The sequence below is a fragment of the Pimephales promelas genome, chromosome 15 (assembly GCF_988280905.1).
Source record: "Pimephales promelas chromosome 15, fPimPro1.hap1.1, whole genome shotgun sequence".
Classification (NCBI taxonomy): Eukaryota; Metazoa; Chordata; class Actinopteri; order Cypriniformes; family Leuciscidae; genus Pimephales; species Pimephales promelas.
Genome location: NC_142783.1, coordinates 14,522,484 through 14,543,727, shown reverse-complemented (window position 1 = coordinate 14,543,727; position 21,244 = coordinate 14,522,484). Strand labels below are relative to the sequence as shown.

General features: G+C 37.7%; 2 protein-coding genes across 6 annotated transcripts in view; one reads left to right on the top strand and one right to left on the bottom strand.

The window, feature by feature from the left end:
* The window catches only part of mia2 (MIA SH3 domain ER export factor 2), a 19,219-nt gene extending 9,507 nt beyond the window's left edge, over nucleotides 1–9,712 (top strand). For 4 of the 5 annotated variants that reach the window (XM_039672865.2, XM_039672888.2, XM_039672892.2 and 1 more), the window contains exons 11-29: nucleotides 100–210; nucleotides 289–360; nucleotides 446–550; nucleotides 687–809; nucleotides 2,587–2,680; nucleotides 2,753–2,799; nucleotides 3,001–3,091; nucleotides 3,576–3,714; nucleotides 3,841–3,942; nucleotides 4,109–4,169; nucleotides 4,616–4,651; nucleotides 4,746–4,813; nucleotides 4,905–4,975; nucleotides 5,068–5,199; nucleotides 5,754–5,879; nucleotides 7,258–7,362; nucleotides 7,734–7,786; nucleotides 7,864–8,047; nucleotides 8,926–9,712. In XM_039672865.2, coding sequence (XP_039528799.2) covers nucleotides 100–210; nucleotides 289–360; nucleotides 446–550; nucleotides 687–809; nucleotides 2,587–2,680; nucleotides 2,753–2,799; nucleotides 3,001–3,091; nucleotides 3,576–3,714; nucleotides 3,841–3,942; nucleotides 4,109–4,169; nucleotides 4,616–4,651; nucleotides 4,746–4,813; nucleotides 4,905–4,975; nucleotides 5,068–5,199; nucleotides 5,754–5,879; nucleotides 7,258–7,362; nucleotides 7,734–7,786; nucleotides 7,864–8,047; nucleotides 8,926–9,107 — 1,902 coding nt within the window. In that variant the 3' untranslated portion in view covers nucleotides 9,108–9,712. The remainder of the gene's footprint in view (nucleotides 1–99; nucleotides 211–288; nucleotides 361–445; nucleotides 551–686; nucleotides 810–2,586; nucleotides 2,681–2,752; nucleotides 2,800–3,000; nucleotides 3,092–3,575; nucleotides 3,715–3,840; nucleotides 3,943–4,108; nucleotides 4,170–4,615; nucleotides 4,652–4,745; nucleotides 4,814–4,904; nucleotides 4,976–5,067; nucleotides 5,200–5,753; nucleotides 5,880–7,257; nucleotides 7,363–7,733; nucleotides 7,787–7,863; nucleotides 8,048–8,925) is intronic. The other variant, XM_039672884.2, reaches the window with a different exon arrangement.
* fbxo33 (F-box protein 33) lies at nucleotides 9,257–21,244 on the bottom strand. The gene is made up of 4 exons (XM_039672913.2): nucleotides 20,734–21,244; nucleotides 19,191–19,301; nucleotides 16,497–17,164; nucleotides 9,257–15,020 (listed from the first exon to the last, which is right to left on the bottom strand). Exons 1-4 carry the CDS (start codon nucleotides 21,141–21,143, stop codon nucleotides 14,755–14,757), a joined length of 1,455 nt encoding a protein of 484 aa, XP_039528847.1. The 5' UTR covers nucleotides 21,144–21,244; the 3' UTR covers nucleotides 9,257–14,754.

Here is a 21,244-nt window from a genome sequence, read left to right as displayed (position 1 = left end):
ACACACTGAATGAAAGGTAAAGCATAATAGAGGCACTTAAAAAAAACGTGTGACAACTTAACTTGTTACTTGACCCTTGTCCAATTATTTTGCTCTTAGGTGTCATCAAAGAAACTTGAACAATCAAATGCTCAGATAAAAAAGGAAATTAAGAGGCTACAAGAAGAGCTGTCCCAACAAAACAAAGCAAGAAAACAACAAGAGGATCAGGTAATGTGGTTATACACACAGATGCATGTTATGTTGCCTGAATCTGTCTATTAAACTGCTTTTATATCTGTTTTACAGCTTGCTGAACTCGAGCAGATTTTAAGTAATTTAGAAGAGGAAGCTAAAGATCGAAAGTCACAGTTAGAACAGGTATTGGCTATGTATATTATTTTATTTTTCAGTCGTATTCCTCAATAATAGTCATTTGTAATTCTACCTGTATTTTCATGTGCAGGACAACACAACACTCAAGATTCATGAGATCAACACAGAGAGATTACAGAAAAACCTGCAGGCAGCTAAAGAAGAGCATGCAATGCTGCTCGAGAGTAAAGCACAGGTGAGATTTGTGTTTGTGTGTTTAATTTGGAGCGAAAAAATTGATATATTTTTAAGCTTTAACATAACTGTTATACAAGACGTTTCATGGCTTACATTTACAATGAGTGTATGAATGGCCATCATCACCACTACAGCTGGTGCAAGAAGCCGAGGGCTGGGGTGAACGTCTCTGTGAGCTGGAGGAGGAGATGAAAATGTGTGAAAGATCTCATTCTGGCATGCTGGAGGACTGCACTAATAAAGACGAACGCATCAAGGTAAAAACACATTGACACCAGAATAGTAGTCGACTAGTATGGGTTTGTCAAGTACATTTGCTACTTACGCTACCGTATATACACTACTGTTCAAAAGTTTGGAGTTGGTAAGATTTTTTTAACAATGTTTTCAAAAGAAATTGGTTCGAAAGTTTTTACTGTTTTCTATTTTAATATATTTTAAGATAATTTATTCCAGTGACGGTAAAGTTAAATATTCAGCATCATTGCTCCAGTCTTCAGTGTCACACGATCCTTCAGGAATCATTCTAATATGATGATTTGCTGCTCAAGAAACATCTATTATTTGGGATGCACCGAAATGAAAATGGGCCGAAACTGAAATTTTAAGATGCACTTGCCCAAAAACCCAAACCGAAAATTAATAATAAATGAATTAATCAAACCTGTTTTATTATTAAACACTCAGATAGTTACCCAAACAAGGTCAGTAAGATATATATATTTGTGTGTGTGTGTGGAAATTATGTAATAGAGCTACATGATTAATTGTTAAAAGATCACAATCTCGGTTCAAACACTCACACAATCTTATTCCTAAATGACAACGATTTCTTATTTCTTTTAAACCTTTGACAAGTACGATCACAGCGAAACATAAATCTTGGTTGGCGATGCTCCTCGTCCAGAGAGAGCAGTTGTCATGGATACAGGGCTCCAGACCAGCATTTGAGAGCAGTTGCACCTGTGCCACTAAGTTCTACAGATGGTGGTGCCAGCACCTGATTTGGTGGTGCTGGGGGGATTTTTAATCATGAACTTAATAAATTTGATTAATTTATATTATTTATAAATCAATTACTATTGTTTTGCATTAATAAGTACATTCACTAATATTGCATGTTTGTTTATTGAAAATTGAACTGAGCTGCAATTGAGATGCAGATAAAATGGACTGTTATTAACAACAGTATTGTACAAAAACCTATGTAAATATTCTTCTATTAAATATACGATTGTTCTGTAGTATGATATTGAACTGATTGACAGCTTCAGTAATTATAAAGGAGGAGCACACATTACCTGCTTTCTATGTAGTTTAGTCACAATTTGAGACTTTGTGACTTCCCACTTTTTAAAGTCAATAAGTGCTCCTCTGTCACCATCTTCTGGTTATACCATGGTAATTTCATCTTTCATGGTATTTTTTTTTTTTTTTTTTTTTTAAAGGTGTTTGTTTGCCACAAAGTATTAGTTTTCCTATCTTTAAACTTTTAGTTTTACATATCATTACATTAAAAAGAACACTCAAATTGTATATTTAAAGTGCTGAAAAAAGTGTGAAGCACTTGAAAGTCCTTGAAATGTGCTTGAATTTCACTTACAGGTATTATGAACCCTGAGATGAACAAACATTTGACTATTTCTGCCACAATACCATGGTTACAGTTATTATTGCTGGTGAATGTTTGTGGATTGAAAAGCCTTCTATAACTTGTGCGTTTATGGCACAGTTTCTCCTGGTTTCCATGTCAGTGCTGTTTGATCTGATACGGTTTATAGCAGAGAATTCTGGGCCAAATTTGAATGCTGGGCTTTTATCAGTTGAGAAATAAGGTTGTGGCACCAGTGCGACCACTAACAAAATGTAGTCGGACCGGCAGAAAAAAAAGGTCGGAAAATTTCTTTCACCGTTTTTTCAACCACACGGTGTCTCATATATCGTGTCTCACTGATACATTGGTCTGTCCACTCAATCTTGTACCCAAAACTGCATTTCTAAAATTCGGTTTTTCTTTTTCTTTTCTTATATCAGTCCCTGACAGAGTGCCTTTTGAAGATGAGAGATTGGGATTCTGAGGACGAGAGCAGCACTAATACAGCTGGAACTGAGAATGGAGACAGCTCAGGTGGGAATATTGTTAGTCTGTTTTTAAGTCAAGTCTTGAAGTATAGTCTCATGAATTTTGTTATGCTTGCAGAGTCCCATAAGAAGCAAAAAGTTCAGAAACTCATTGAAGCAGCCAAGGTATTCCTACTTACATCCTGGTTGTCTCAAACACAGTGAACCACCTAGATGGCACATATGACTGCCAAACATGTCTAGGATGGCAACTCATTTGGTTTTGAAACGCAACCCTTATTTGTCAGATTAAATAAATAATGCCTGTCTACATCCATAATACTATTTGAAATGCTATAAATAAGTGAGTCCTTCTTTTTGTCACAGATGAGTGCAGACTTAAAGTCCATGGAGGAGGACAAAAACAGGGTGTTCGCCAAACTTGCAGATGAAATGAAAGCCAAAGAAGATCTCCAAGGTAAACCGTTTGGGTCCACAAAAATTCAAACAGGTTTTAAGATGCATTAAACTTTTAATTTGATATATTATTTTGTTGTTTTTGTATGTTTTTTTTGTTTATTATTTTTGTTGATTGGTAAGATTTTTAGGCACCGTATTATTTTGTTCCCGATTAATTTGTATTCTTATCTTGCATCAAATTCAAAATTATTTATAAAGCACATTTAAGAAAACTAGTGTTTGCCAGTGCTGTACAATACAGGGTCACAATAAATCAAGTGAAACGCATAAAACACACCATTTAACAGCTCTCATACTGTGTTTAACACCATAGGATAAATATGATTCCATAGTTTTTACTCTCGGAAAGGCCAAAAAATGGTTTGGCAGATCTTTCCTACACGTTTTATAGATTGATTTGGTTTAGCCTGATTATATCAAACACTATCATTTAGACTCTAAATGAAGACTAGACTTGTTTTCTTGTTTCTCTGTATTCTTAGAGGGGATCAAACAACTTGAGGAGCAGAAGGAAGTGTTGAAGTCAGAGAGTGCCAACTATTCTAGTGAAAGCCATAAACTCCAACAGAAACTCCAGATCATGACAGAGATGTACCAGGAGAATGAACTCAAACTGCACAGGTTTGGACCAGAGCACAGAAGCTGCATCTCATAATCCACTCATGTCTTTGCACTTTGCAGTCTTTTTTTCATTGGAAATGAAAAAACTAATGACAATAATTAAATTATTTCTTAAACTCTGGTCAGGTTGTTGACAGTGGAGGAGAAGGAGCGCTCGCAGAAGGAGGAGAAGCTCAACAAGGCAGGCAAAAAGATCAGTCTCGCTGCAGAGGGGCTCCTCACTTATAGGTGAGAGCAACTTTCTCAGCACATATGAGGAAGTCGCGTCAAGTATGTTTGAGTATGTGTTAAAATAAAAGGAAATGTGCTGTGAGAAAGGCAGGAAACATAATGCAAGATGGATGTTCACCACAACGGGAAGTTTACATTATAGTCTCTCACTATGTTTAAATAGACAACGAGCCAAAGACCTAGAGGAGGAACTGGACCGGACTTCACAGGCTTATAAGAATCAGGTGACACGCTTAAAATTCTTTACATATTTACTGCCTCTGTCCATGATTTATATATTTACACACACATATTAGGTGATTTTAATCGCTCTCAACAACCCTAATAAGTGTATATGTAAAAAAAAAAAATATATATATATATATATATATATATATATATATATATATTAGCATAATATGATCATTTAAAACGATATATATATATATATACACACTATATATATATATATATATATATATATATATATATATATTTATATATACAATTATTCTTTAAAAATATGAAATATTTTTTATATAATTTATATTATAAATAAATATTTATTATACAAATATCTTTACTACAAATTAGACTCAAATCTTAATGTTCAAAACCTGACCAATTTATAATGTCCTGTTGTTGTTTTTTTTGTAATATTTATTATGTACATTTTTCTTTTTTCTACTAGATTACGTCTCATGAGAAAAAGGCTCATGATAACTGGGTAAGTTGTTTCAGAGCACTTAATTTTGATCTATGTCAGTCGCTTACAGATGTATTTCGTGTCTGATACTCTCTGTATTCTGTCTGTGTTCCAGCTAGCCGCAAGGGCCGCGGATCGAGACCTGGCTGATGTCAAGAGAGAAAACGCTCATCTCCGCCAGAAGTGAGATTGGCTAGAGAGTAATTTACTTTAGTGTTTTCTATACATGAGAAGCAGCATTTATTCATACATATGAATGTGTTTACAATTACAGGCTGACTGATGCCCAATTTAAAGTCGATATTCTTGATAAGGATATACGAGAAGGCAGACCTTTATTTCGAGGTCAGATTCTCTGCATTTCCCGTGCATAGTACATGTCTCTCTATGTTTAAAATGGTATTAAACGTGAGATTCATATCCCCCCCATGTCAAAGATGAAAGATCTCCATATGGACCCTCTCCTCTTGGCCGACCATCCTCAGAAACACGGGCCTTCCTGTCCCCTCCTACACTAATGGACGGCCCCCCTCGACTCTCACCTCAGTTTGTTATGGGTCCAGGCAGAGGTGATATACCCTTCATTTTAAATTCTGGGAAATGTCTGTCTGTGATTTATTCATTCTCAGTCTTAGCTGTGTGTGTGTTTGTTTGTATCACATGCATGAATCCTATTCAGTTCCCATAAAATCTAGTTGACATGTTTGCATTAAGGGTAATGGGTCGGATTTCTCACGGTTTGGTAAATGCTTGATGCGTGGCTATTTCTGTAAATTCTGCTTCATCATCAGCACAATTGATATATCCAGTACCATCTTTACAACTGCTCAAGTGAAGTTTTTTTTAATCCTCTTTAGGTTATTTATTGCATATCAATAATAATTAAACACCTGAGATTTACCAGTGCCATTTTTTTACGGTACCAAACGCACACTAAACCGTGGGCAACAAACCATTCCCCACGTTTACATATAGTCGAGTCTCTTCATGTTTTATTACCTCGTTAATATTTTGTTGGTTGTCTCCCTTTCCTCCCTTTTCCATTCTTAACTTCCTCAAATATTTGTTTGTGCTGTCTCTCCACTCCATTCATCTTCCTTCACTCTCACTGTCACATAATCAGCATCCCGAGGCATGGTAGAGCCCCCTAGTGGTGGGCCAGACTTTGAGCGGAGTGGCCCTCACTCTGATAGTGGCTCACTGTCTCCCTCCTGGGACAGGGAACGCAGGGGCCCTCCCGGCCCTCCAGGTACAGTGATGTTCCCACTGCTCAGGAGGAAATACTTCTCTAGCTCTCAAAAGTCAAGAACCACATTAACATAAGTTCTCATTTCTACATATCGGTATTCAGCAGCTTTCTCCACACTGAGGTTAGCCAATCATAACAGGTCACCTACATGCATAGTCTTAAAGATACAGGATAGCAAAAAGCGCCTGTTTATTTATGACAATCAGAGAGAGGGAGGAAATGGTTGTGTGAAACTAGACTATAATGCAAGACATTTTTACTAATATTATAAATTGCATTGAAATTGTGGTAACACTTTACAACAAGGTTCATTAATTAACATTAGTTAACTACATAAGTTAACATGAACTAATAATGAGTTAATATTCATTTCAACATTTATTAAAACATTATTAAAATCAAATGTTAATGTTTGTTAACATTAGTTAATGCACTGTGAACCAACATATGAACGACTGTATTTTTATTTGAACAAAGATTAATAAATTCCGTAACAAATGGTTTGTTCATTGTTAGTTCATGTAAAGTGTTACCGAAATTGAATTGAAAAAATAAATGCTTAAAAAAAATGTAGAGCCTCATTTCAGTGTCAGTTTGCTATTTATTTATGAATACCGATTATTGAACTGTCAATAATTGAGCCAACTGTGTGAAGTGAGGCTCATATGAAGGGGTTTCTGTTACTGATAGTCAAACTCAGTTATTCAGAGGTCACTGAGAAGCGCTGACTCAGCCGCACAGCTCATTGAAGAGTCGCAGAACTGGGCCTTCTTTGTTCTAGACGTTTCTGCGTTTTTGGCCAGTGCGTCAGGCTTTGTCCCACTGCCCCCTCCAGTGAGCCGCTCCTCACTGCTGTCGCTTCAGCGCAGTCATTAGTTATTTCATACTGCAGGCGTGAAGAGCACATGACATCAATGTATGTTTTTTAATATCATTCTTATCATCATGGCCAAACCTACAGTGGTGGTTTTACATTGTGTAGTGCATCATTACCATCACATCCTCTGTGTTCAACAGCCAATTATTTTTAATGTATAATAACTTGTTTTTAGTTGTAATGCGGGGACCACTTTTTTTACTTTTCTTTTTTTACAGTGGCCTTGTTACACGTTGCAGTTACAATAGTAATAATTATTATAAATTGTGCATAATTACATGCAACTAACCTTAATTCTAATCCTAACCATATAGTTAATTATTATTACACATTACTTAAATGTATAATTACACTGTAACACGGACACCTTAAAATAAAGTGTAACCGTAATGTGCAATGTATTTGTAGGTTTGTAGTGTTTAGTTATATATATATATATTTATTATTATATTATTAATGAACTAAATTAATGTATTTTTTAAATCTGTTTATAATGTTTAGGTCACCCTCTCCCAGATCCAGGTTTGGGATATAGAAGGCCTCCTCCAGGTCTGTATCCTATGGGTCCTTTGCCTCCTAGATATCCGTACTTGGGTGACAAATCGGGTGAGCGTTTCCATGTGACCTCTTCTACAATATGTTTGACTTCTCTGCTTCTCTTAAAGGTCAACTGTAACTGTATAATTATAAATAGCCCATATGACTGTTATATACAAGCCTGAGATAATAAATAATAGGAAAAAACTGAGCTCCATATTCCCATGGTAATTCAAGTACCATTATTGGCAGGAACTGTTGTTTCTGAAGAAACGTGCTGACTTGTTTTTATGTGGCTTGTGTAATGGCATTATCAAAGCATGAATGAACATGTTTTTTTCAACAATCCCCAAGAATTAAATGAAAATGTAATATTGAGACTTTGGCTCACAGATATTTAAAATATCTATTCTCTCTGCTTTGTTTTTTTTTTCTTTCAGATCCGTCATTTTTAAGAAACAGCTCATCTGTCAGTGAGAATGAGAGCAGAGACGTGAGTAAACCTCGCTGTACTTAATCTCTCGATGGAGTTTTTGGATACAGCCATAACTGAGATGTGTCCTCTCACAGGGTCCTCACACGATGCCTGGTGACATGAGATTGCCCCCGGATCCAGATTCAAGAATGGGACCTCCTCCTGGTCCCCCGTTAATGGGAATACCTCCACCGATGGACCCACGTTTCCCTCACAGGGGCCCTTATATACCTCCGGAGTTCTTTCCCCCTCGTGGGCCTGGAGTTCCCCCCATAGGCAGTAAGTTCACTTCTTCCACTTGTGTAGGTGGACATTTTTGATGAAATGCCAGATTGAAGACAGTTTAAGTGCATTTGAAGCAAATTTAGCTTCTGAAATGTGAGGGTTTTTTTTTTTTATGCAAATGAAAGGCATATTTATTAGGAAATAAGTTAGATTTGAAAAAAAAATATATAAATAAATAAATTGAATAAATGATTTGATTTGATGAGTTGGTTATTATAGGTTAATATTGTTTAGTAAATCTTATATTATTTTTAGTAATTTATTATTACTTATTATTTGACACTGTCCTAGTTCAAATCGATCAATAATTACTATTATAATCGATCAAATTACTATTATACTTTTAGCTCAGTATAACTAACATATGTGTGTGTGTGTGTGTACAAAAGGCTGCATCTTTTTTTTTAAGTCTGATTATTTGGCAGTGGACATATTGATCATTATTATTAGACTTTGATTTTTGCCATTTGATTTATTACAATTTCGGACTCAGCTACTTGGATTTAAAGGGGTGATGAACTGAGAAACTGAGGTTTCAAAACAATTTCCCCCAAGTGCACCGACGAGTGAGTTGAAGCTCATTATAATATGCAAAACTGTTATCCACTCACAGCAGTGGGCGTTTATTTATTTAGTTCCAGTGCGAGATGCCCATTAAAAACCAAGCGTTTCTGAGCTAGGCTCAAAACTAGGGTATAAAATAGCCTATAGTTATTCATTTTGATGTTTTTGAATGCAAAAACCAAGCGAACGTCATAAGTTGATCTCAGACAACAATATAATAAAACTTAAAGAGCCAGTTTATGACCCCTTTAAATTATTTGTAGACTGTCTTGGTACAAACTGGTAACCTTTAGTACCATTTCCTTTAGTGCGAGGGCCACTTCCCCCAGGAATGTTTCCCAGAGCTCCAATGCAGCTCCCTCAACATATGGGCTATCTTCCACCACGACATCTGTGTGACAGTTTCCCCCCTGGACCGCCTCCCAGACCCTCCCCACCAGGCAGCGAGCAGCCGCCCAACCAGTCGCCCTCTCCTCATGATGTCATCTGATCTTCCCATCTCGCGCTCTCTTCCTCCCCTGCAGACTGCTGTTTTCAGCTTCCTGTTGTTGTGCTCAGGGGGTGTTTCCTTTGATATGTAACCACAGTAGCCTTGTGGTTATCTATTTTGTCTTAGTTGAAGCTTTTTTGAAAGAGCAAGTATGGCAAAAGATACAGCACATACCACTGGTTATTTTACAAAGAGGAAGTTGATGTGTGTGTTTCAGGGACAGTGTAAGTGTGCAGCCTTTCTGAACCTGTAGGTAAAGTGTAAAAAAAAGTCAATGAGACTGCCTTATAGGATTATAGGTGCTCAGGATTGTAATGTTATTATGATTCGTTTTTAAATTGAAGGTAGTTGATGAAAAGCCCTCATATTTGTCAGACTGTATATATAGAAAGTGTACTAAGTATATATTGTGAATAGGATGTTGTTGAAACCCAGACTTTGGTAACTAACTTGACAAATCCAACAACTTAGTCCAGAAAACCGTCCATGTAGCATATATATATATATATTTAAGTTTCCTCAAATAACAATACATGCCTTAAAAAAATACATGGTCTCATGAAATCTTGTACATTAATAATAAAGATGTCATTGGATTACTTTCAGTTTTCTGTGCTAAGATATAAAGCTAACACTTCATGGTTCCCACAATCATGAAGAACTTGGAAATATCCAGGAAGTTAAAAAGTGTGATTTCCAGAAAGAATACACAAGTATTAAAGTGCTGGTCATTCTGATAATAGTTTTCTTATATCTGATAATTGGCATATATATATATATATTCTAAGTGATTTTATCACAACAATGTACCGTATGAAAAATGGACATTGTGATTTGCTAAAGATTTATTTAAGTGTAAAGATTAACTAAAGTGTACAAAGTTAATGGTGTTTGGAATTGAATACCTAAATATATACAATTGCAGCATTTTAATGCTGCACAATTACACTTTCTAACCATAATCATATATGCTTGTTTTGTAGGAATAAACTAATGTGGTGATTTAGGAAATACCGAACAAGTTTTTGATTTTGTTACAGCCACTCAACACTCACCTTGGTTTTATGTGCTTTACTGAGCTCAAGTACAATGTGTTTGGAACATGTTTTAGTACACATTTTAAGTAAGCTTAATTAAAACATGAAACTGATAATCAATATCACACTGACATATCATCATGTGTCCATAATTTCCAGATTGGGATAAGCTTTTGGAGAGATTGCTATAATGAACATGGCTCTGAAATATTTAAACCAGTAGAATTTGCAGGTTTATACATTTTCATTCAGTCTCCCTGATTGTGAAGAATTAAGAAAAAAAAAAGAATGCATTAATCTGTATGAATACAGAGGAACAAGATTGATTTTTGTATGCTTTTATTTTACAGATTAAAAGAAAATGCATTCGTTCAACATTAATTCAAATCAACATTCGGCTGGTTTACCCAATATCTGTCAGTTAAGTTTTTCAAAGGTTTTTCTTGTTTATCGTGGAACCTCGAGATCACTTTTTCTCATTAAAATCTTCCCACCTGGCATGTTCACACCTGTGCCAGAGTACTTCCTGTTTGCAGATGTACATATAAAATCCAATGCTATGTGCTCACCGGAGACAAATAGTAGACAGAACACACCTGCCCAAATATTAAACATTTAAGATGGTAAAACCATTTTTGCAAAACAACGACACTTATAAACTTTTTATTCAATGTTCATAAATAGAACCCGGACATGTGTTGCATAAAAGTATATACGTTGGTATATATACGCATATGCAGGTTTATGTTATCTTTTTTAACTCCCCATTAAGTTTATAAGTTAGCAGTGTGGTCTTAGCACTGCTGGTGTCCCAAGATGGCCAATTCTTTATTGCAAACTGTCCTGATTTTATACAAATGCACAACATTCGTACCACTTATAACTGGGGCCTTCTGGCCAGTCTCATAGAGACCATGTCTGTAACCCACGGTCGCCCTTGAAACTGAGTTGGCTTCCGAAGAATCAAGATCTTAAAACAATAATAATAATAATAATAATAACAATAATAAGGCCAAGTATCATTGCAAGTTAGGTTATTTCCATTTGAGTGACAGAAGGAGAAAAAGAAAAGCGCAAAATAAAAGAAAAACTAAGTTAAGAGCCATTGGATCGTATGCATTCCGTTTGCATAGTTTGTGACTTCGCCTTTAACGCAAGCCAACCAGAGAGAGAAAGAGAGGCCCGCGTCGAGCTCGAGATCTGACCTGCAGTGGAAACATGGTAACGGTTTGTTTTACCAAAGGCTGGCGTGAGGTTTATAATCAGTATCGGGAAAAAGCTGTAAAACACTGACCGTCTCAGATGGGGTCATAGCAGCCCTCTTTCTCTTTACTACGAGATTGTGAAATGCATATAACGTTTGTGAAAGTAAAAACGCAAACAAAACAAACACTGGGATCCAACTGAGTTGTAACAACCGACTGGTCGAATCGATCATGAATAAAAACCTACGCGCGCTCTCAAATGGCTCAAGAATTTCATCGTAGGACCAGTCGAACGCTGATTCCAGGATCCCGCCCCTGCCCTAAACTAAACAGAAAAGAATAATAAAAAATAAAAAAAATCATCATTTCATGCAGACATTTGGCCATTTTAATTTGTTTTTAACTCCCCAGTGGAATGTTCCTAACACGTCTCATAGCAGCTTATAGGTCTGATAGAACCAACCTTGATTTTCAATAGTTAAATTACATTCACTCTTCACAGTGAAACAGGTGCATTTTAAGAGAGATCTAACGTATGTTGACCAAAGCCACAGCACAGCTGTGGACCACCACCCAAGTCCGACCTCCCCTCCCTCCGTTAGTACATTTATCTAATAGTAGTTGTCATAATACGATAGTAGTAGCACATCTCGGCCCATCAGCCATTGGCCCTGCCCTCTGCCAGCATGTGGGCAAAAAAGTAAAAGAGTCGTATCACCGTTATCTTTGGCAGCTGGCGCAGTTGATGCGCTGACAGAAGTTAAATCCAGTGACTTTGTTGAGAAGATTCTTCATTAATGGAAACTTTCATGGTGAGAGGCCTGAGCTATTGGACTCTTGTTTGTTTCCTCCACACGTCTAACAGTAACCCTGAGAATGGCTGTTTCCTGTTCACTGCCGAGGAAGTGGTACGTTTTTGTACTGAACACACACCTCCTTCTCTGATGTATGCACTTTTTGAACGCTTTTTTTACACGACACACTTACACGCACACGCAGACAGAAAGATTGCGAAACGAGACGCAAACAAGAAAACACTGGCGGTTTTAAATATGCTATGTCTTGGTAAAGGTTCGTAGACTTGGTCGACCAGGGACGTACGAATGACATGGGTTTGAAATGAAAGCTATTCTGGGTTTTAGGCACGGTATGAATGCTTTAGCAGTTTGTAACGCGTCATCCGCCGTCATTCTCCGCCAACTAAAGTCCTTGTACAACAAACAAGCTCACACTTATTGAAATCGTTTTTTTTGGTGCTGTACTAAGAACTTTTTGAAAAAACTAAAACAAAAACACACAGATTCCCACTACTAGCATACGTTTAAGAGCATTCCAACATAATCATTACAGAATGTTTTTGGCACCTATGTCAACGCACCTGAAAACAACATATTTAATCCGTGGTTTGTTCAAAAAGGGAGCGAATTGAACAGATTGTAATCCACAAATGACTTTTCACAAGACCCTTTTTGCGTTCTGTGCCACCAACCACGGAAAGCTGCCGTTTTCACCAATGTCGACATGGGTACCACAATAGGTTGTAAACTTGTCAACAATTAGTCAAGCTGGATCTCTTTAAATCAACCCTACGAACAGGCCTTCGTGTGCCAAGAGTGGTTCGACCTCATTGGTTAACTGCTTCAAATCTTTTTTGGACCACACACATTACAAATCCTGACAAGATCTAGGTCACCGCTCACTTGATAAGCTTGCATATAAAGATCGTTTTCACGCTGCGAAGGTTTGCTTTGGCTGTTTGTTTTTGTCATAAGCGCGGATCTTCCAGGAAGATTTGGGCGATGGCTTCCATTTCAAACCTGGTTTGGCTTGGGTAGTTGATACCGCCAAATAACAGGAAGTTCTGAGGCCTGACAGAGTAACAGTTAGCGAGGCAACTTAACGGTTTTAAAAAGTACTCCACTCTTCGACGATTCGCTTCGTTGTTAGAGCACGAGAAAATAAAGATATGCTCAGGAAAGAGGGGGATTCTGCAGAGCAAAAAACGCTGCCGCTTTCAAGAAGGCTTTAGTTTGACATTCACTTATTTCAGCTTTACAAGCAACCACGATCTCCCTCGACTGATTTTAAAATAAAGGAGCGAATAGACGATATATGTAAAAGCAAAAAACACACAGACCTTCAAATGCTAAGCTAGGGAAATTAAACAGGTAGAAAAAATAAAAACCAGCGACTTCTAAAGCGCATTCTTTTGGAAGAGCTCTCTTTCCTCCAAAAAACACTACAAAATCTTGCCCGTCGAGCACACCAACCATTTGAACGAAGCTTCAACAAAAGCTTTCTGGAAAAGTACCGCAAGTGCAGGAATCCTGAGATATGGAACAAGCAAACGTCTGTCTCCCGCCATCTAACGTTTTACAGATGAAATACCACGGCCCGGATTCAATCCGTTCGGAGCGCGTTCGCCCTCGACAACGATTCGATGAGGATTTCGCACTTCGGTTGGGGAATTGCGGCGACGTTAACGCTGAACGGACCGAGTCCGAGGCCAAAAACACATTAATTATGAAGAAGAAAGGGGGAGTTCAAGGCAACTGTGACTCGAGAAGAACTATTATCAACTGATTGTTATCACTCTTACCAAAATATCATAACCATCCTCTTCATCTTCCTGGTCATATAATTCTTGCCTACCTGAGACAGACGGAAAGGACTTACAACGAAAACACACGTAGGAAAAAAAGAAAAGAACGAAACACCTATGGCTGGGCCCAGATATTGTGCTGCAGGGCGGTCAGCATGCAGGTGTCATACACCAGACTGAAAACCTCTACGATTGGTTTCACCAGCAGAGGTGCGTCTACTTCCAGGTTGAGAAAAACCAGCGGGATCCGCGTCCCGAACACGTTGTTTCCACCAATCCTCGTTTCTGAATAACAATTACATAGTGATGTAGAACGAAGAGGAAGGTTTGTAATTGTGGATCAGCCGTGTCCCTTGGCTGGAAGACTAATCTCCCTATAAAAAGGTCAACGTGAACATGGGATTTCGTCGTTGCAGAAGCCAAGAAGGATCAACTGATAGTTTGAGGTAACTCCACACTTTCTAAGGGGAAACCAACAAACAGACAAAGCGAGAGAATGAACAGCTCACTGTACAACTTTTAAGCTAGCTGTATAAAAGTCCATCTCTACCATTCACTCAATTAGCTACTAAACCAATACCCAACTATACTTTCCTAGTAATAAGCAGGATATATAGATATAGATATAAATATAGAGCTAATACTGATTAAACACAGCACATATAAAGGATTAAATTCACACTACAAGAAAAAACAAAAACAAATCAAAAAGAAAGGAAAGAAATAAAACAATATGTAAAATGAGAAGGGCCCATTGAGTGAAAGATCACCAAGCACAGGGTTAGAGAGGGCGTTTGGCGAGTCTACATGCCCGCGCTGAAACTCTGCATCTCGCGGTGGAAGTGCTGAGTGGGCTCGTTCAGGACCATGCTGTTGTCCATTGAGGGATGCCAGACGCGGCCCAGGCCCAGGGACACCTCCTTGACTAGATTGTGGACGGGATCTCCCTCGATGTACACCGACTGGTCCGGGTCAAAGTCGATGCTCTCTTCGGACACCTCCAGGACTTTGAGGTTGGACCCACGCAGGCGAGAGATGGCCACGAGGTTGTGGGACCACACGGTGTAGCCTGCAAAGCAAGAAAAATGACTTGTGCATGGTAAAAACGGAAAACCAAAGGAATTATTTGATTACTCGGTTAAAAAAAAAAAGTATATGGTTTAACAATGTCAAAATGGCTTTTTGAATTTACACTTTTGAATTTTTGAAGTTAAGTTATTTCAATTTAAATATTTTGAGTAGTAGAGTCTGTGAAGTCTGTGATTTTGAGTAAATGGAAAAGAAAGACCCATTTATAATTGACATTTAGTTATGTTGTACTATTAAAAGACTGTCTGCAACCAGCACAGATTCAGAACAAGTAGAAAGATACTTGTCACTGCACAGGCATAAGCAGAGCTTTTGCTCAATGAATCATGCATCATAATCTTTGTACATACAGCCATCACAACTCACCATAAGCTCTAATCTTCAGCACAATGGAAACCATAAAAACTTCAACAGAACAGAACATTACACTTTAACAGGTCTTTCCCTTCACTCAAAAACACATAAAATAACACTTCATTTCAACATTTACTCATTTACTGATCCAGCCATATGCAAAAGCATGCTGGGAACTAAAAATCCTCCACACAATTTTAGTTAATCCAACAAAAATCATTCATGTATTCCCAACACAAATGGATTGAGCAAACTCCAATTTTAAATATATGCAAGTTGATTGAACACAAATGAAATAAGTTCAGCAAAAATCATTTTCAAGTCAACATTCAAAAACAATATTCCCCCATGTCAAATATTTATTATTAACACTGCAAATCTAGTATTTAGATTAATGAATGAATACATTAAGCATGATTTCTAGAATCAAAAATTATTTTTAACTGCATATATTGAACTGTCACCACATTCAAACAGAAAATCTGACATAGTTGATGGCTAACAGTGTTGCTTGCGTAGCACACTTTAAATCCAGGAGCCATTTTGTTTTACTGCTATTGTTGGCTGCTAACCCATCACCCATTTAAGAGGGGGGAAATCATCTAAAAACATTGATGTTATGAAGCTGACATATATTATAGAAAATTTGGAGGAGATCTAGACAGGTTATTAAATAGAAATACAAAAATGCCACATAATAAATTATTTTAGAAATATAGCCTAAACAGATTACATATTAAATAAATCACCTGTCATATCTAATTTTACTTAGTCATAATACAGACTACAAATGTAACAGGATACATGGGGCATAAATATATTTTATGGAATTTTCTTGATAATCATCTATAAATGTGTATATGCATATGAAATTCTATGTATTATTTTACATTATTATGATTATAATGCTTTTTATTATTATATTTTAAAAGTTCATTTGGATGGAATGTCATTAGGCTTTTTGTTAATGCTTTGGAAGGGTTTTAAAAAATAATATATATAAAAATAAAAAATAAAAGATTAAAGACAAATGACTTCCCAAATATTCAGGAATCAGTGGATTGTCAAAGGCAAGTGAAAAAGTTTAAAAATGTCCACTTACCATGGATGATCAAGACAGCGAGGTGCACACAGCGCCAGGCGAGGAGAACCAGCGGGTCCTCATTGCGGTTGACGCTGAGGTCTGGGAATCCGGCGTCGTCCCTCATCAAGATGAAGTGGCTGAGGGTTCTGTGGTACTGCTGCGAGATGAGCTCCACGACCCCATCCGTCACCAGAGTGCTGTAGCTGTCCAGGTGGATGCGCTCCAGGGGCACGCTGGGCTTCAGCACACGCAGAAGGTCCTGGCTGCACACATCCATCGCCATGACGTAGACGCGCAGGTTCGTGCTGCGACGGACCAGGGCTTTCCAGTCCTCCTCGGCGGCGGTGCCACCCAAAGGCTTGACATCCAAAGCGGCGCCGTTGAGAAGGAGAGACAGGCGGTGGAGGGGCGCTCGGTCACCGCAGGCCAGGAGGCGGCACATGTCCGAGGTGAAGTCGCAGAAGTCTAGCGACAGAGACCGCAGGTGAGCGAGCCTTTCCAGTTCCACTGTGGAAATCAGGCTGGGCAGCTGGTTGTCGATCAGACTGAGGTGCTCGAGGGAGCTGGTGCTGGCGTTGGAGAGAGAGGCCAGAGAGCAAGGGGTCACCACACAGAGCATGAACGCAGATGACAACCACTTCATCTGCCTGCTGTTGGACAGGATCTCTTCAAAGAGCAGCTGGATCCTACAACAGTTTATATACATGGTTAGAAATCATCATTTTTTAAAGGAGGATCGATTCAAAGGCAGCACAATTTGACGAAAACATTCACTACCATTTACAGGTTATTAATAATAATAATAATAATAATAATAATAAAGATTCAGTAATAATGATGCATTAAATTGATCAGAAAAAAAAACCAAATGCTGTCCTTTCAAAAAATTTTCAGCAATGTATCCTGGAGAAAAAAATAATATTAAGCAGCACTTGTAAACTTGTAAGCACCACATTGGTAATAACACTAATAAGAAATGTTTCTAGAGCACCGTTAGAATGATTTCTGAAGGATCATGCGACAAAATTCTGCTTTTGCCATCACAGGGATATAAGAAAATAGCTATTTTAAATTGTAATAATATTTCACAGTATTTTAATCAAATAAATGCAGCATTGGTGACCATTGCGGACTTGTGAAAATAAATCTTACAGACTTTCCCAAACTTTTCATTGGTAGTCCAATTAAACGTGTGCAATTTGTGTTACTCACTAGTGTCAGAAAACTAAACACTCTCTGAATTAAACATACAATGTAGAAAGGTTATGCATCAAACACATTTTTTTTTACATTTCCATTCATACTATTTTAAAAAGGTCATGAATTGAGAAATCTAATTGTCCTTGATATTTTGACATTAGAGGTTATTGAAGCATAAAAATATCACGCAAGTCTCAGAACTCAAAACTTACTCAATCCAAAAACAGCATTTATTGAAACCAAGCTTCAAAAACAATTCGTTCTACATTTTGTCAAATTATAAAGTAATAGTGCGACGAAAAACCGTCTCTGCACTGCAGAAGATCAACGCCTACTTCTACATTCATTGCCTCTTTAGCCCCAGCGTGTCATGTAGTAGTAAAAACAAGAGAGAAGCAAACACAGGATTACTCCAGCAACAAAACCATAGAGACGCCTCTGAGGATTACAAGACATTTTGAGGTGGCAAGTTGAATGAAAAAACAAAAAAGCTTTTCAAGCTTTTCAGAGAGACTGAAAATAAGATGATGCAGAGAAGACTACATTAGATCCGACAGTAGTGTCACAACATACAAGGGGGAGTAAAAGTGTTTTATCATGCGTCACTACTGCTTTGCTTGTTACAGATAGATGGATATATACTGAGTATTTATATTAAATATTGAGTATTTATACCGTAGTGCCACAGAAAAACTGAAAATAGTTGATTGTTCTTTCCTTCATCATTAACGCATTGGATTACCGGACATGGAAAAAAAATGCTGCTTTTGTTATTGTTTTATTGAAGACATTCGCACTCGCAGTAATCCTTAATAAAAGCTTCAGTGAGCGACATCTTTTTTGTCAATAGTGAGACATTACAACACACTTAATTTTATTTAAAACACGACGCTGCAAATGACAATGTATACGTTTATCACATTAACGAAATGGATTAACGATAAATAGCTTATAAGAAGGACAACGAACAATTGCAAATTCATTCAAAACAACGTAAGGTATCCTGTCAACTTTAACGCCGTACTTTAAGTCTTGCTTTTGGAAAATAAAGTTTAAGCATAATATAAATGTTTCAACAATTCATGTAAAGAGATTTTTCAACATCGGAAGTTTTCAAAACAATTCCAGACGTGTAATGCTGGGGACAATGAAAATTATTTTAAAATGCAATACTGTTACCCAATCATAGCAGTGGGCGTTTACTTCCAAGTCCTGAATGCAGCACGCCCATCAAAACAGCGTGTTTGAAAAAGAGGGTCAAAAACAACAAAAAACAGGAGAGAAAATAGCTTATTACTTCTAAATTAGGATATTTTTTTTCCATGTACCTCAGATAACATTTTTGTTTTAATGAAATGCAGTTCATGACCCCTTTAAATAGCAGGCAGTGAACAGTATACACACTGTGCAGTACGCTACTATTCTGACTGACTGTCGTACCTACAACTAACAAGATGGTCAGATTTGCAAAGCCAGCATGTAATCAGAGTAAAAGGAAGTTTTAAAACATACTCTTTCATCTTCTTGCCCCCTTGGTCGACCTGGCTGAGAAAAGAGCTGTCCAGAATCCCGTCATCCTGAAGAATGCATGTGTCCCCGTAGAGACTCAGCTTCTGGAGATTTCTGGAGGGTAAAAAAAAAGTGGAATTTTCAGCTTTATGTCTTGCCAATGTAAACAGGATACAGTATGTGACTAGAATTATTTTCCTATTTGATAACAGTGTATAGAAGTCAAATTAACCACATTACATGACAGCCAAAAATAAGTAAATAAATAAATAAAAGCATGATACAAGTAATTTGGAAAATGCATTTATTTTCAAACCAATAATCTAACTCTTTCACTTCACCAAACAAGCTATAATCAGCTCTTTTTTTTCTGTTCTTCACACATTTCAAACTAAAGCCTATAGTTTACATGGCAAGTTCTGGGCTATGTGTCCTTCTAGTGCTTTTCTATTGTAAATAAACTGAATTGTAGGTTCAGGAAACATCTATGAAGAGCAGGAAAAACAAAGCCTGTGTTGTTTAAACATTGTTTAGTAAGATTCTGTTAGAATGTTAACAATGCAGTGAGGCCTGTGGGAGTTTAGCCAGCAGTTTTACTCCTTAGAATCAACTTGTATCTATTGCTTGCGTTACAAATGCTTATTTTGCCCCAGTAATCCAATAGTGTTCAGGATGTTTTTCAATTTCACTAGCAAATATTCATTAGATACAAATTCACTTTGTTACTAAACCCAATTTTTTTTAATTAAGAATGTGTGGATTACATTAGAATGCATCCAAGTTGCTCTATTAATTCTATAACAGTTTTACTAATAATCATTAGGTACTACTATACTATAGGCTAGCTTACCTACATAGCAACTGAACAGACACTAATCTCCATCCATCCATCCATCTTTATCCATCTATCCATCCGTAGAAACATTTTTAATGTAATTAGTTTTTATTACTCAGACGTTTAATTTAACTATAGTCATTCAAACTAATTACATGTGACAAATGAGCAATTATAAGCAGATAAAAAGACACTAGTAACAAGTGAGATGTCTTAAAATTATGTACTAGAATCAACTAAAGTAAGGTTACTAATGCTGCAATAGATATTTGACGTTATTAGAAGTTAAACAGAAATAAGTACCAGCAACAATGTAAACAGACTAACTGAAAAGAGAAAATATCTTAAGATTAATATCTGAAACACAGATCCTCATAGAACTCAATGGCCAAGAAAATGCAATTTGTTAGTAACATGGAATAGCATCCTCACTATAGTGATACGGAGAATCGCTTTTGGATTGCATATAAAGTATTATGAGATACAAATTCCGAGCTACAAAAATAGATAGTAGTTAACGTTAGTTGTGCTTGTCATAGAAGTGATCGCAGTTTGCTAATGCACGAAGCAGGCAGCCATGCGATGCTTCAGACATGAGCGTTACGTAATGCGCAGGGTTTGTTTATGGCTGCTGATGAAATGTAAGCAAAGCAGACAGAAAGGATTTGTATTGTCAATGCTTGCAAATCGAGCCCAAATCCATATAGCTACCTGTTATTACGCAGACTGCCGAGCACACACAACACCTGATCCAAATATGTCACCATCGCATCTTTCGCGAACTGCGGGTCACACTCGACGGCTTCCATTCCGCGCTGCAGCGGGCTCAAGTATCCGTCCACCGGGGCAAACTCCAGCTGCAGCTCCCGCACGAACGAGCCGAACTTGCGCATGAGGAACTCTAATCGCGGGGTTTGTTCTGACCCAGAGCCGCCGCCGTTGGTTCCTCCACCGACGCGCAGCTTGAGCTCCGTCCACAGCGCAGGGTAGAAGAGACACTCCCTCCAGCGAGAGCACACGGCCGAGGCCCGGAGCTTGTCTCGGTCTGATAGGAAGGAAAATATGTGGACAATGAGCTCGCTGGGTAACGCCAAGGCTCCGACGCTACTGCACAGAGCCATGGCAGAAGGCTGGAGAGATGCAATGAAGATTAAAAGCGAAAAACCGTTACACAAACTCCGTGCCTTGCCTCCCCTCTCCGTTACTGCGCTGAGTGAAAACA